The following is a 16,801-nucleotide window of genomic DNA, read 5'->3' on the forward strand; positions in this document are numbered from 1 at the left end:
CACTGTAATTGGTCACTGGCTGGCTGGTACAGCTGTTTCAACTTAAACCCAAGACAGTTGCTATGGAGATTTGACTAGAAATAGGTCATGTTAAAGTCCTTTTCCCTCTGGATATAAGGGAGTCTGTAACTCTGGAAGTTGTCTCAGTTGAGCAGAAAATGTGTAGGTGGACAACCATACCACACACAGATAAAATAATAATAATAAAATGAAAAATGAGGATGAGTGGGAGCATATATGTCAGTCTACCTGTGTTGCTGCTTCTGCTGTGCCAGCAACACACCTGAAGATGATTCCTGTTAAAGAAAAAGGAGTTAAATGTCATCATTTGCATATAATCTTGATAAACTAGCTAATACATAACTCAGAAGTTGCTCATTTCACAAGTTCCTAAAGATACTAGAATAGCATTTATTTTTCAAGACAGAACCAGGAGTTCAAGAACAAGTTTTTTAAAATGCTGAGTTAAGAAACAGTGACATTAGGAAAAGGAAGATGTCTGGTGTCATGAGATGGGATTTGCCATGAGTTTGACCAGAAAACACCTTGGCTTTCCCAGGGCCCGCTGGCGAGGATGACGGAGGCCCTGCCTCCCTTCCCTCCTGTCCTCCACGGTGGGCGACTGATTACTTGCTTCCTTTCATGTGTCAAGCTGGGACTAGGACCCTGCATCCGACCGTTCCAGTATTGACTTGTGGTCTGTGTCATAGACGGCGAGGTGTGTCCTTTGGTGCCCTTACTGGTGGTGCCCGAGCATGGCCAACACCCGCTCAGGGAGTGGGTTAGTTTACCTGTAGATGGTTCTCACCTCTCGGCTGCCGTGGAAGACCCTCACTACCTACTCTGCCCGAGAGGTCTTGGGAAGTGACAGATGCTCTGTAATGCTTCCTTGACCTTTTCCTCTCGGGCACTTTTCTCAGCCTGTCAATATCCTATAAGGGGCGAAGTGGTGCGTGGATGGGCCCGAGCTGAAGAACTCCTGGGGGCGGGTTGACCAATTAGGATCTCGGTCTTTAAAACTCTGAGAGAATGTTGCAACCTGCAGTAACGTAAATGAGTAGGATTAATAATGATACCTGACCCTTCTGAGGTTCTTCCTCTTTACCTGGCCAAGTGCTTTACATGTTTCCTTATTTCATCTTCACAGTAGCCCTAGGAAGTAGATGGTAGTGTTTTTACATCCTTTTCACAGATGAGTGAACGGGGACTAGAGAGGGTAAAGGGCCAGAGGAGCCTGTGTCTTGTACAGTGTGCTGCGCACTTAAAACCCGGGCAGCTGACTCTGGGTAAGATGCTTTTATTGCCACTCGGTTTCTACGAACCACATGTCAACATTTAGAAAGAGGAATTTTTCTCCTAATTATTGGTCCAGTCAGTATTTGCTTCTTTCTGGGGACATTTAGCAACAGTGGAGATATTTCCGTGTTCTGCTGTTGTGATGCAACTGGCATCTGGCGGTGGAGGTCAGAGATGCTGCTGACCTTCCTAGAGCGCACAGGCACCCCGTAGCAAGGGTATGTGGCCTACAGTGTGCGCCATCGTGCCCAGTGGCACTCTCCATGCCTGTGATCCTAGTGACGAGGGAGGTTGAGGCAGGAAGAGCGCAGGGTCGAGGCCAGCCAGGCAGTTTAGACAGGGGGCTACCCTGTCTCAAGGTGCAAAAAAAAAGGGGCTAGGATGCAGTTCAGTGGTAGAGCACCACTGGGTTCAACCCCCAGTACCAGAAAAAAACCCAAAACAAACAAAAAAACTCCCCAACACCAAAGTTAATGCCGAGGTTGAGAAAACCAGTTTGGTGTTGCATGCTCATTCTGAAAAGTATTACTCTCCCAATCCTTCACCCCTGCAAAGTGTGTGTGCATTCTTCTAGAACCTTTCTCTTCTGGTTATGCCAGTATACATTTTATGCATATATTTACAGAGACAGAATCAATGTGCATGCTCTGTGTTACCTTACAACATACTATGTGTGTATTCCCACGTCAGAACATACTTCAATGACTAACTGCGTAGTATGTCTTGGCATGGATGAACACCAAGGACAGTTGGGTTATTTTGTAATTTTTGTTTAGAGCAGTGTTATATGCAATACACATATCTTTGCATACTTGCTTCAGGTCTTTCTGCTTTGAACCAGAGTACTAGATGGTGACCCCTGGTCAGGCACAGTGTTATTCTGGCTTCCCCTGCCCGGGCCAGGCTGTGCTCTGCTGCTCTGTGCACGTCACTCAGGTTGGCGATGATCGCGTGGCTCTATGACTTTACGACTTGTTTGCCAACAATCTGTTTCGGGTGGGTTGCTAGAGTAATGTGAGAAATTTCAGAAAAGGAACACTAAGGGCAATGAAAAGCAGACATCTAGAATGAGAGAGAGGAGAGAGGGACCTGCCAGTTTGAATGTGGGAGATGTTTTTGAGAGAAAAAGAGGCGACAAGGTTCATACTATGTATTCCACTTTTGGAAATCACAGAATTAATGATTGTATGGAAAATAAATCGTTGTAAAAATTATCCCTCTGCCAACTGTCCTAAGTTGTACTCTGAGGTTTTTAGGGATTAGACTTCATGACTGGCATACAGTGGCACTCAATAAGTACTTGTAACCAGTTTAAATTAGGGGGAAATGATAAGAATGGACTGACAGGCCCCGGCACTGCCCTCGTGCCTTCTGTAGGTCAGCCACCATGGCACCTCCCGTTCACAAAAGGATTTAAGGCAGGGGACGTCTGCCTCGAAGCTTGTGTTTGTCTCTGCTAAAGCGGGTGTGTTATGATCCAGCAGTTTCTCTCCACAGTGTACAGTGAATGGAAATGCATATGCATATTTATTAAAAGTCACAAACCCTTTGAAGAATATTCATAGAAGCAGCACTATTCAAAATAGTTCCAAACTGGAAATGCCCAAATGCCCATTAATAGGAGAAAAGATGAATCCATTGAGGTGAATTTTATTTTTCTTCTGGGTACTGGGGGTCAAACCCAGAGGGGTGCTTTACCACTGCAGTTACAGTTCAGGGTTTCACTAAGTTGCTGGGGCTGGCCTAGAACTTGGATCCTCCTCCCTCAGCCTCCAGAGTAGCTCTACCTGCAGGCTTGGCCCACCACACCCAGCTGGGTTGTTTTTTTTTTTTTAATTGCTAATGAGGAAATATTTCAAAACACAAAAGGGTCTGAGGAAAACAAACTCCTCTCCTATCTGCCACCCAAATTCAACAGAGGATTACATATTGTTATATTTTGTCATTTGTATTTATGTTATCAGCCCTTTTTTTTTTTTTTCCCCCCCTCTTTTTTAAACTTAAGAACTAGAACTTCCTGCTGTGGTGCTTGGTGCTGGGGTGGAGTTGGGCTGGGTGAGCTGTCTGAGGGCTGCATTGACACCCAAGAGTGGCATGACCCCGGCTTTCCGTGCACTGCTTCCCTTGACATGTGGCAAATTGCCTGCCACTGGCACCTGAACGCGGAGTGGTCCAGGCAAGGAGGACGTCGCCAGCTGAGTTTCTTCAGTGCCACAAATGAAACAGCAAGCAACCTTGCCTTTCAGCTCAGCTCTCTGTAAAATACAACCCCGTGCGGTGGTGTCGTTTAAGGACATGGTGCCTTTCATGTTGAAACAGTCTAAGCCGGCCTTTGCCGTCACATTGTGATTGAGCGGCCGTGCATGTTCTCATCTTGCTGAGGTTGTTAGGGGACAGACGGATGAGGAAGGCGGCTACACGAGGTTAAGAGAATCATTCTATCCACGGTGCTGACCCCACAGGCTTTCTTTGCCAAGAAGCAGTTTCCCTGCAGCCCTGCCTGGCCTCAGTGGACCAGGGGAAATACAGGCCCAGGATAAGGTCAACGGGAGCAGCCCAGGAGACTGGTGAGCTGATCCCGAAACTCTGGGACATGAGAATAGTTCCTCCTAACCATAGTCTATAAGAAAAATGGTTAAGAAGCCAGTTATAACTGGTCAGCATGGGCCAAGGTGACCTAGAGTTGCCCATGACTTAAAAGTCTAATGTCACCCTGCTGTCAGTCCAAAATCAAGAGGTGGGCCTGGGCAGGACTCTCTGGAAACTTCTCTGGGCTCCTCAATAAAACTGGGAGAGGCACATCGTCCCTCTCCTCTCTGAGAGGACTCACTCTCTCCCTGGAGAGTGTCCACTTTCCCTTTTGCTATCCCTTCCATAAACTCATTCCTGCTACTCTGAGTGATGTTTCTGAAATCTTTCTGACGTGGTCTCAAGAATCAGGGTTTGAAGGGATGTCTTCGCATTGCCTCAGTTTCTCGGAAGATCCCAGCTCTGTAACAGTGTGAATGAAAATGGGGTGTGGGGTTTCCAATGATGCTGTTACTGGTAGCAGGGACACAGCCTTCCTGCCACTTGCACTCAACCTAGCTCAGCAGGATGCAAGGGATTGAGAGTACCATTGTCATGGAAGTGACCTTGAGTCAGCTGGGGTTTATAGTAGAAGAATCCTTTGCAAATGTGTGCCCTTCACTTAGTATTAACCATCCTTATCTTTTGCGCCTGTCCTTGTTACTGACTATCATGGGGGACATTCATGTGAAAATGGTTCCTTTTACTGACTGCTCGCTAAGTCATTAGCCTAAGTTGCTAAAAGCAGAGTTGCTAAGCCCTGTGTGCTGTGTCTTGAATTAAAACTGTCACTGTCTCAAGCTTAAAGGTGTTGCCAGGATCACACCCACACTGCAAAGCCCTGATTCACGTGTAGTTTTGATTGACTTCAAAGCCTCTGTTCTTAACCACTCACTGACTGAGGACCCCTGCTGTTTTTATTTGCTTAACATGATGAACAGAACCTTAAAGGTCCTAGTTAAGGTCCCAGTAACAGTTTACTGAGCCTTTACAGGATCTGACCTCCTCTGGTATTCTGAGTTAGGGGAAGCATTTCCCAGATGGGGTTCTCAGGGGCTAGAGAAGCAGTGAATTTGCCCCAGCTCACACAACCCACGTGGGGCTAGAAATTGAACCAAGGTCTTTTAAAAACATTCTCCATTTTTTCTCAGTGATTCAGCTTGATCTCTGACCACCTTGGTTGACTGTAAGCTTGACTGTTTCCCATATTTTAAAAAGGAGAAGTACAACCTGTCTTTCATTTGTCAGAGATGATAGAGTGTTAGCCAGCAGTGTATCTTTTTAAACTTCTCAGAAACTGGCGCTGTGGTACACACCTGTAATCCCACCAACTTGGGAGGCTGAGGCAGGAGGATCACAAGTTTGAAGACAGCCTCGCAACTTAGCAAGACTGTGTCCCAAAGAAACAAACAAACAAACAAAAAAACGAGCTGGGGATGTAGCTCAGTGGTAAAGTACCCCTGGGTTCAGAGCCCAGTATATATGTATATAAAATCTTAGCGACATTTAAATACGTATTTGTTCATCACTGTGACATTTTATGACATGAGTCAATACTTTTTGTTGAAGATCCATACATACAAATCTTTGCTTCTGATATCTGGTAGGGGTATGTGTTTGGTGAACCGACGGAGTTTTGGTACTGAGTGCAGTGTTCCAGAGTCACGGTGGCTAACATCAGCCTGTTTTGGGTTGCTTCGAGGTTGCAGCCGCTCCCTGGTGGTTACCTGTTAAAGGCGCTAACTGGAGACACCCAGAGGGGCCTGACTCTACTATTCTGCACAGGTGAGTCAGGTGTGCCCAGGTGACACGCTTCACTCCATAACAGACTCCTGTGCTCTTGAGAACGATCCCAGTGGCCGTCTTCAGCTATAAGGTAAATGGAGAGTGGCAAACCGTCAAAGCTTGGTAGGAAAATGAAATGGCAGGAAATAATGTAGGTAAAGACGGAAACACTGCCAGCTCCCAGGAGGCCTCTTTGCTTCCTCATTTGGCTTGTCAGAGTGTCCTCTTGCCGATTTCCCCCTTCTGACAGGGCTGTTACAGACTCGTGGTGTGCTCGATCCTTCCAGGCTGCCATTTGTTCTGCATCGTGACTGGATCTTTATGAGGCAGAAGACTGTCTATCTTACAGGTGGGCACTGGCGTCCTGCCAGGTGGCCCCCGCAGAGGCCCCGCCCTTGGATATAGGACCCGTGTGATCTCTAGTCCTGGGCTGACATACTTTGAAGCTTCCATCTGACTGAAAAACCACAGAGCAGCAAGTCGGTCAGAAGTCTCCAGGGTGGCAAGGAAGTAATTAGCTCAAGCAAAAATAGAGTCGACTCCAAGCCCTGAGGTGGAGAGGGTTTGGGTGGGGACCAGTCCCTCAGCAGCCCCAGCCAGACTGCTCTCCTAACCTCATTCTTCAGATGGCGTTTTCCAGCCTCTATGTTCCCAGCATCCCTGGTTGCTGCCCTTATTGTCGGAAGCTGGGAGGACATGGGGTTCAGCTGTAGGGATAGAGCCCCTTGACAAAAGTCAGAGTCTTCCCAGCCTGAGTTGGCTGCCCTTGTGCTGAAAATAGTCAGGGAGGTGGACAGTGCTAGCGTCCTTGGGCACCTTAGCTCCCTATTCATACCTTCTTTCCTGGGTTCATGGTTGAGGAAAAAGCAGGCAGAAGTTTGTTTTTCTTGTTTTTTTTTTGGGGGGGGGTGGTTCTTTTTGCAATGTTGGGGATCAAAGCCAAGGCCTCATGCATGCTAAGTATGTACTCCACTGTGGTGCTGCTTCTCCATCCCGGAATGTATTTTTAAATCCATGTAGTAAACTGAATGGCTGGCTGAGTCAGTCTTCTGAGAAAGTGCTTCTTTTGTCAGTGCTGGATATAGTGACTGGCACGAAAGAGCTACTCAGCAAACGTTTGTGGAAGAGCAAATGAAAGTCCTGCTGTAATGACTGTAGAAAACGTGAAGATGTATGAGGAAGGGACTCGGAATGTGTAGACCACTTAAAAAAAGTAGCGAGCAGGGGATTCAAACCGAGATGCCTTCCCCGTCCCTCTGTCCCCTTGGGAAAAGGGAGATGGCGTTGGATTTGCTTGAGTGAGGCACATAGGACTAGCCAGACCTTAGTGGAAAACAGAAAGACGCCCAGTTTGAACCTAGGCATCCTCGGTTGGGTTCTCTGGAAACAGACGGGACAGAGTTGGCATGGAGAATGTCCATTGGGCGGCCATGGTGGTCATCCAGGGCATCACTGACCCATCTGAGGATGAGTGTCCATTCTGCTGGAGCCAGTTCTTGTTTTCCTGTTTCCTGTTCCGGTCGGTGCCTGTTCTCACTCTGCTCTCCCTCCTCCCCAGGCCGAACCACCCAGTGCTCCACGTCTCCTGGAACGACGCGGTGGCCTTCTGCACGTGGGCAGGGAAGCGGTTGCCCACGGAAGCCGAGTGGGAGTACGGCTGCCGGGGGGGCCTGCGGGATAGGTATGGAGGCTCCGCTCCCTGACCAGTGTCTTTTAAACTCCACGGAACCTGCTTTGCCCAGAAAGTGGAACAAAAACAGCTCTTGTTCTTACGGGGTTTTCCTCTTCCTCGGGAGGTTACTTGGGTGACACTGGTGAACAGCCCCCCGACCTTCCGCAGTCCTCAGAGCCAGGTCCCAGCCAGCCCGGCCCTGCAGCGGGCCACGTGTTGCGTGTTGGTCTGCAGAGCTGCTTGGCCCAGCTCTGCCCTGCGGTTGGCATTTTCTTATTTTAGGCATCTTCTGAAGCAGTGGTATTTCTTCGCTTGTAGAGCCATGAGACAGAAGACTCCTGTTTGGGTCACATCTTCTAGGAAAAGCTCCTTAAAATAGCCACGGCTTTGTGAGACAGTGTGGTGTGGCGGTGTCTGATCACGCTACCAAATAAGTCCAGATCGAGGACCCTTCCCGCGCTCCAAGGCCTCCTTTAGTTCTGGGATTCGCTTCCAGCCTTCTGAGTGCTCAGGAAAGACAGGTTGCCAACTGCTTGACACGAGCTGTTGTAAGGAAACTAGAAAAAGCTGGTGAGAAGCTCTTCTCTCTGTATATGTATTTTAAAAGCTCACTCAGAAGGAGAGCGCGGTGCCCTCTCCCCTGGACTTTAACCCAGAAGCCCGTTCCCTTTGGCAGGCTGATGCCATGTCTCTTCCAACAGACTTTTCCCCTGGGGCAACAAGCTGCAGCCAAGAGGCCAACATTATGCCAACATTTGGCAGGGTGAGTTCCCCGTGACCAACACTGCAGAGGACGGCTTCCGAGGAACTGCGCCTGTGAGTAGTGGCACTGTGAGGGAGGTGTCCTCTGGAGAGCGCAGGCGAGGTGGCGGTGGACAGCAGGCAGCCTCCGGTCTGACTGATGTGTGCCTCCCTTCCTGAGTTCAGTGCTGTCCCAGGGAACATGCTAGTAATGAATCTGGTGTTCTCTCTCTTGTTTTTGGTACTGGGGATGAACACAGAGGTGCTTTACCACATTTTTCATTTTATTTTGAGACACAAACTTGCTGAGTTGCTGAGGTTCTCCTGAGTTGCTGAGACTGGCCTCAAACTTACAATGCTCCTGCCTCAGCCTCCCTAGTTATGGGGGCTATTGGCTTATGCCATCAGGCCTAATCAGATGTTCTCTTTTATAATGCATTTTTGTTTCTGATTGTAGAAATTTTAGTAAAACAAGATCAGTATAAAGAGAAAGCTAAACTGTAGAATATGTCCTTGTAGAAATTTTAGTAAAACAAGATCAGTATAAAGAGAAAGCTAAACTGACCTGGTATCGTGCCACCCAGAGAAAATCCTTGCTGCTTTTCCTTCCCATTTATTCTCTGTGTTAAGGACAATAACAACGACTGGTGGATGTTGAGGGCTTTCAGTGTGCCGGGCGTCGTGCTAAGCCATTTGCATGAATTGTCTCTTTTGCTGTTGATTCAATTCTGTAAGGTAGGTACTGTTATCCCCATTTTCCAGGTGAGCATTCTGAGGCACAGAGAGGTTAACTAACTTGCCCAAGGTTACACAGCTGGAAAGTGGCACAGCTGGGATTTGAACCAGGTCGGTTTGTTTCCAAAGCCTGTGCTCTCAACTACCATATTTGCTGGCATATGTGTTTCTGGTATATATGTGTCATAGATTTTTTTTTAAACTTTATTTTTTTTTAGTTTTGTGTGTGGTGCTGAGGATGGAACCCAGTGCCTCACATGTACTAGGCAAGTGCTGCACCACTGAGCCACAATCCCAGCCCAAGAGTCATAGATTTTTTGCCTGTTGCATTTGGATCACACTGGACACGATACTTAAAATCCCGTTTTTACCTGCTTAATACAGGAAACACTTCTTTCTTTTTCTTTTTTTACATGAATAATATGTCACCAATACATTGTCTTTCAGCATCTGCATACACAAAGTAATAAACTCTTATTTAGGTCTGAGTGTTGCAGATTTAGGTTACTTCTATTTCTTTGGGGGGGCGGTAAAAATGAATGAATATCTTATGCGTATATATGCAGCTGTGTCTCTGATTTTTAAAAGAAACATGTCTAGCAGTAAAATTAAAGAGTCAAAGGTTAGAAATTTTTCTGCTTTTTATTTTTATGGTGCTGGGGATTGAATCCAGTGCCTTGCACATGGCTAAGCACCTGCTTGACTAAACTGCACACCAGCCCTAGAAAACTTTCTTGGTAAGACTTTGAACTATGTGGCCATGTTGTTTTCCAGGAGGTCTGTGAGATGTTCCCCTTTTTGGCAGACAAGAGTTCCCTTCTCCCTGCTCTTCTGGGGCGTGGGGGTACACTAATGAAACTATGTGAGAAAACTGTCTTCGTCCATTTGTGCTGCTGTAACAAAACACCAGTGACAGGGCAATTTATAAACAGAAATTGATTTATCACACTTCTGGAGGCTGGGAAGTCAAAGATCAAGGTACCAGCCACTGTGGTGTTTGCTGTGTCCTCTAGAGGGGGTGACCCTGTGCCCTCACGCGCCTGGAGTCAGAATAGGGAGCACTTCCTTCAACCTTGAGCTGTTTTGTAAGGTTGCTCATCCCATGCAGAGTCCCTTAATCACCTCCCAGAGACCACCCCTCTTAACACGTTTGCACTGACATTTCAGCATGAATTTTGAGGGGGACACCATCACTCAGAGTACAGCAAAAACATTTGCATTGTCTTTTAACACACTGAGGAAGTAAATCTTGTGGTGGGCAAATAGCCCTCAGCTGGATTTATTGTTTAGAGAATCCTTTTTTTTTTTTTTCCCCCAACAATCTTTCAAACAGTTGTCATTTTTTGAAAGCAATTGTATTTTGGTTTGACACAAAAATACCACTTCCAAAATCAATTTGTCAGCGTGACATAGGTGTCTTACTTGGTACATGATCAGATGATTACAGAATTGCTACTGAAAAATGAAGTAAGCGAGAGCCAGAGACCAAGTCATTTTTGGAAAAGATGAAGAACCGGGAAGCCCTTGACCTTCCGGAAATTGAACATGGATGTGAACTGACACAGTTTCAGCATTGTAGTTTTTGGAGCAGAATTAATATCAAAAAGAAATTGCACGAGAATACTTAGCCCTTCAGTAAGTGTGCGAGTGCACCAGATTCCATGTGTGTGAGTTATGCACACGATTAATCAACGCAAACCCACAGGAAATGCATGATTCCACAGAGGCAGAGACTGATCAAACCATCTGGTAGCCAGTTCCTCCCAAGTGTCCTGCGGGACAGCTGCTGCCCTCCCAGGACACAGTGTTATTCAGTGAAGTACGTGACTTGGGTCTTGGGGACGAAATGATCTTAAACCTTTTCTCGACTTTAAATGGATGAGGAGCCCAGCTTGCTGTGGGGAGCCCTGCACGGACTGAGGGTGCCTCGTGGGGCACCTTTGGGCAGCAGAAGTGGTGCTGCAGGATGAGCCAGGTGTCACTGGAGGTGCTGGTGTAGGTGCTTATCAGACCCCGGACGGGGTGGTGGTTACAGCCCGGTAGCTGCCCTCAGTCTGCTAGGAAGCCTGTGGCATCTCACCTGTACACACAGCTGACCTAAAAATGGATGGCACTGCTCTCGAGAGCTGGCACCTGCCTTCTTTGGCTGTGGATACTCAAGAAACCGTCAGGAGAAGGGCCTCAGCAGCCTGGGTCCCCTCATGGGTGGCGTGCTGTGACAAGCAGGCAGGTGCTCTGACCTCGAAGCCAAGAGTGTGGGTCTGGGTGGATGCAGGTCTCAGTTAGTAGTAGCTGGTCCTATGAGAGCTTTGAAGGCCGAAGTGTGGAAGTGTCCACGTGGCCCTGGTGGCGAGCTCCATTGTAGAGGCATGGGTAATGGCTTCATCCCTGCCCTCGTTTGGACAGGTCTCTGATAACTGTTTCTGATGGACTGGACAGATGATATAAGTGCCTCTGATTTTAGCAGAAGGACATGGTAAGGCTGCCCTGGGCCATGGTGCGTATTGTACAGCACTTGATACTATAGCAGTGGCTAGCTGCGTTTAACTGGCTGCAAGGGAGAATCGCACCATTCCTCAAGTCAGTGCACCTTTGCAGGAAAACATAAAGTGTGTGGTAAAATGAGGACACTCTTCTTATGTTTAGAGCTGGAACACTGGATGCAGGAGAGATCAGCACATCTTACTACCTGAAGAATTTTGCCATGGAAGTTACTGAGACAAAAGTTAGAACCTTGAAAGAACCAATTCGAGAGCCAGGCACGGTGGCACACACCTGTAATCCCAGTGGCTCAGGAGACTCGGGCAGAAGGATTGCCAAATGGAAAGCCAGCCTGAGCAACTTAGCGAGATCCTCTCTCAAAATGAAAAGAGAAAAAGGGCTGGAGATTTGGCTCAGTGGTTGAGTACCCTTGGGTTCAACCCCAATACCAGGAAAGAGAAGAACCAATTGAAAAAACCAGACCTGAAGAGAGATCAAGAAAGCCAAAGAGAGGTGACCCCCACCTGGGTTTGGAAGGAGATTGATCATGACCTCTTTCAACTGCTCTGCTACTGCTCACATGCTCTGGGCAGTTGAGAGCACAAATTTAATGATAGAATGTACTATAGTCAAATAGCTCCTCACTGGATACCTCATGCATTTAATTATTGCATATCTGACTTGAAACCAAGGAAAATATTTGAACCACTTTGAGCCTAAAGAATTGAATTTAGGGGCTGGGGTTGTGGCTCAGTGGTAGAGTGCTTGCCTACTTATGCGTGAGGCACTGGGTTTAATCCTCAGCACCACATACAAATAAATAAAGGTCCATGAACAACTAAAAAAATTATATATATATACATATGGTATATATAAAAGATAATATATAATATGTAAATATATAATATATAAAAGAATATAAAATATATATGAAATATACATATGAAATATTATATATAGAGAGAAAAGAATTGAATTTACATTTTGCTAGGTCACCATCCTACTATTGTGAGTTCTTTCTGGTTTTAATGGATATCACCTTTTTCACCTGAAGGTTAGCTTGTCAGAAGACCTTGTCTTCTTATACATTTGTTTTCTTTTGAGGTTCCTGAGAATAAGCTCTGGTTAATATGATCAGTTTAGTCCTGAGCAGTTGAAATTTTCATTTTTCCTACAGAAATACATACATTAATCTCGGGGGTGGTGGCCTCCTGATTTTACCTCACTTAAACATTGGGTTATTTAAAGGAGGGGGGATTCCAAATCTTTGAATAGGTGCTGTTGTATTTCCATGTGGATCAATAGCGCCCAGGTAGGTTGAATTACTTGCCTGATTTTAGTTAGCTTAGTAAGTTGGGACTCAGGCTGGCTCTTTTTTTTTTTTTGAGCTTTATTTATTTATTTATTTATTTTTTATTATTTTATTGTAAACAAATGGGATACATGTTGTTTCTCTGTACATGGCGTAAAGGCATACCATTTGTGTAATCATAAATTTACATAGGGTAATGTTGTTTGATTCATTCTGTTATTTTTTCCCTTCCCCCCCACCCCTCCCACCCCTCTTTTCCCTCTATACAGTCCTTCCTTCCTCCATTCTTGCTCCCCTCCCTAACCCTAACTCTAACCCTAACACTAACCCCTCCCACCCCCCATTATGTGTCATCATCCACTTATTAGCGATATCATTCGTCCTTTGTTTTTTTTGAGATTGGCTTATCTCACTTAGCATGATATTCTCCAATTTCATCCATTTGCCTGCAAATGCCATAATTTTATCATTCTTTATGGCTGAGTAATATTCCATTGTATATATATACCACAGTTTCTTTATCCATTCATCCATTGAAGGACATCTAGGTTGGTTCCACAATCTGGCTATTGTGAACTGAGCAGCTATGAACATTGATGTGGCTGTATCTCTGTAATATGCTGATTTTAAGTTCTTTGGGTATAGGCCAAGGAGTGGGATAGCTGGGTCAAATGGTGGTTCCATTCCAAGTTTTCTAAGGAGTCTCCACACTGCTTTCCAGAGTGGCTGCACTAATTTGCAGCCCCACCAGCAATGTATGAGTGTACCTTTGTCCCCACATCCTCGCCAACACCTGTTGTTGCTTGTATTCTTGATAATCGCCATTCTAATTGGGGTGAGATGGAATCTTAGGGTGGTTTTGATTTGCATTTCTCTTATTACTAGAGATGTTGAGCATTTTTCCATATGTTTGTTGATTGCTTGTAGATCTTCTTCTGTGAAGTGTCTATTCATTTCCTTAGCCCATTTGTCGATTGGATTATTTGCATTCTTGGTGTAGAGTTTTTTGAGTTCTTTATAGATTCTGGAGATTAGTGCTGTATCTGAAGTATGATTGGCAAAGATTTTCTCCCACTCTGAAGGCTCTTTCTTCGCATTGCTGATAGTTTCCTTTGCTGAGAGAAAGCTTTTTAGTTTGAATCTATCCCAGTTATTGATTCTTACTTTTATTTCTTGTGCTATGGGAGTCCTGTTGAGGAAGTCTGGTCCTAAGCCGACATGTTGAAGCTCTGGACCTACTTTTTCTTCTATAAGATGCAAGGTCTCTGGTCTGATTCCGAGGTCCTTAATCCATTTTGAGTTTAGTTTCGTGCATGGTGAGAGATATGGGTTTAGTTTCATTCTGTTGCATATGGATTTCCAATTCTCCCAGCACCATTTGTTGAAGAGGCTATCTTTTCTCCATTGCATATCTTTGGCCCCTTTGTCTAGTATGAGAAAATTGTATTTATTTGGGTTTGTGTCCATGTCCTCTATTCTGTACCATTGATCCACCTTTCTATTTTGGTACCAATACCATGCCGTTTTTGTTACTATTGCTTTGTAGTAGAGTTGAAGATCTGGTATTGCGATACCCCCTGCTTCACTCTTTCTGCCAAGGATTGCTTTAGCTATTCTGGGTTTTTTATTCTTCCAGATGAATTTCATAATTGCTTGCTCTATTTCTGTAAGGTATGTCATTGGGATTTTAATTGGAATTGCATTGAATCTGTATAGCACTTTAGGTAGTATGGTCAGGCTGGCTCTTGAGAGCAGCTCTGTCTGTTCTTTCTAGAAGCCCCCCAGAGGAGTCCTCCCTCCAGAATGTTTAACTTCAACATCGTTCCCCTGACTTCTCCCCTTCCCTCACCGAAGCCGTGGATTTCTTCTTTCTCATCCTGCTCCCTCCCGCTCTTACGCCACCTCGCTCTCTCTGACCCTCTCCAGAGTTTTGAAGAAAACAGCTCGTGTGTGTCCTCCTGTCTCAGAGGTGTCTTCCAGTGCTTGTAGACCTCTCCACCTCTGTGGCAGTCAATACCTTTGGCCAGAAATATTTCCCTCTTGGAATTTCTGTGGCGCTTTCTCTCCCTCTGTTCTGTTACCCCTCTTGTCCCTTCTGCTTCTTAGAACTGGAATTTTAGCTTCTAGTGTTTTCTTCTCTCCTCCCTCATTACACTCCTCAGAGCTTACTCACCACCGAACCTCTCCCTGCCTGTAGTTGTGTGCTTGGAATAACTGAGTGAACCAGTGCCCAAGTACTGCCGTTTCCGTAATGAATGGTGATTGCGGAAGCAGTGACAACACGGTTCCACTTTCCAACTCATCTAGAAGAGGTTCTTTTCAGAGAAGCTTCCTAACTTTGATTGAAATGCTCTGAATTGCCCAAACAGCAGATGCTGTGTAGATGTGAAACCATCTGAAGCCACATAGAAATGAATGTTATTTTATTCATTCTTTCAGTCCTCCTTCGTTAGCATGGAAAAAAACACAAATACACCAAAAGATAAAAAGCTCCAAGGATAACCTGATTTTTTTTCCATTGGGAAAAAAAAAAAAAAGAAATTTTCCTTTATGTTCAGAATTTCTGTTAAAATATCTTGGAGGGGAGGGAAAGGGAAGGTACTGGGGAATGAGATCGAGCAAATGTTCACACATAAATATGGCATAATGAATCCTATTACATATAATCATAATTCACTAATAAAAATTTTTTAAAAGATTAGGAGAAATTTTAAGTTATGAAACTGGCAAATCTGTTCTTCATTTACGGTTATTTAAAAGTTTTTCTCTTTCCCTTCTTTTTTTGGGTTCTTCGGTGCTGTAACAGTGACAGTACCTCGAGTTACTGTCTGACCTGCCTTTCAAATGTGGCCCGATTCCTACTGAGGGTGTGGTTTGCTTCAGACTTCCAGATGTCGGAGGCGGCAAACCTGCCATCTCAGGCACCCTCGACAAGGAGTTCACATTCTCCTTATGAAAACAATTCCCCTCAGGTTTTTAATGTAGTGACTGAGGCCTGTTGGAGGGAGCTGATGGGGAGGACGGAATTGACGTGGGGTCTCTCAGTGCTGAGGGACACCGTGTGGCTGGAAGGCTGAGCTCTGGTGAGGAGACGGACACAGTCCAGTGTGATCTTCCTATTAAGGATTTAAAGGTCTGACTACCATCTCTCCCTGCCTGTGTGAACACGTGTGCATGCACACAGACACACGCACAGTTGGAGACTTGACTTAGGATCAGTACTAGTCACTCTGTTAGAAATAATTGCACTGGCTTCTGGGCTATTTAATATAAATTTTTCGTAGGTTTCTAAACTCCCTTTGAGAACTCAAAGTAAAATAAAAAATGCCTTTTCCTTTGTTTTTATGTTGGTCAAATTGTATTTTGACTGCTGGCATGAAAATTAGTATTCCTACTCTGAAATTATAGCTCCTGGCACATTTCTGCACCAAAGAGGTTCCTTTGAACGAGGGCGGTACTTTGACAGCATTTCCCTTCTCTGCTTTTAGGTGGATGCCTTTCCTCCCAATGGTTACGGCTTATACAACATGGTGGGGAATGCGTGGGAGTGGACTTCGGACTGGTGGACTGTCCACCATTCTGCCGAAGAAGCGCTCAACCCAGTGAGTATCTTCCGCAGAGCTGGCATCCTGGAAGGTAGCTCCACAGCTGTCCTCTGGGCAGGTGATGGCAAGGATTTCTGTTCTCTCGACACCGATCTTGAATTTCCCTAAAGGCACATGAAGCACATTTCATTTTCGATCTTTGCTGCATAAGTGTCTGTGAGCATTTTTTTTTTTTCTTTTTGGTGTCAGGGATTGAACCTAGGGTCATATGCTTGCTGGGTGTGTGCTGTGCCACTGAGCTACATCCCGTGCCGCTGTGATCTTTAATGTGCTGCAGGATCGTAAAGGTCATCACTATTTGAGAAATTATACTCAACCTCATAAATTTGATCAAAGTGTGATGTATAAATAACTGCAAAATTCATTAATGTTTTAGTATTAACTCCTAAGATCTACTAGATGGTATTTTTCATGTGGCTACTTGTCTGAATTTTGATGGGTTGAAGTTTTGATTCAGCAACATTATTCAGACAAAATGAGAATGGGCATTTCTTGGGCAAATGTTGAGCCAGACAGTTGAGTCCTTCAGTGACGATTTCTTGAACCTCTTCCTATGACAGACTTTGTATGACATCATTCACAAATTTGTTTGTTTCTTTCCCCTAC

At 45.3% G+C, this 16,801-nt stretch overlaps 1 protein-coding gene across 1 annotated transcript in view; it reads left to right on the top strand.

Annotated features, from left to right (window-relative positions):
- Sumf1 (sulfatase modifying factor 1) overlaps positions 1–16,801 on the top strand; it is an 83,921-nt gene that overhangs the window by 27,332 nt on the left and 39,788 nt on the right. Inside the window, exons 4-7 of the mRNA XM_047534724.1 lie at positions 5,567–5,649; positions 7,208–7,330; positions 8,023–8,137; positions 16,079–16,192. Of these exons, the coding sequence (XP_047390680.1) occupies positions 5,567–5,649; positions 7,208–7,330; positions 8,023–8,137; positions 16,079–16,192 (435 nt within the window). The remainder of the gene's footprint in view (positions 1–5,566; positions 5,650–7,207; positions 7,331–8,022; positions 8,138–16,078; positions 16,193–16,801) is intronic.

This window comes from Sciurus carolinensis, chromosome 19, assembly GCF_902686445.1.
Source record: "Sciurus carolinensis chromosome 19, mSciCar1.2, whole genome shotgun sequence".
NCBI lineage: Eukaryota > Metazoa > Chordata > Mammalia > Rodentia > Sciuridae > Sciurus > Sciurus carolinensis.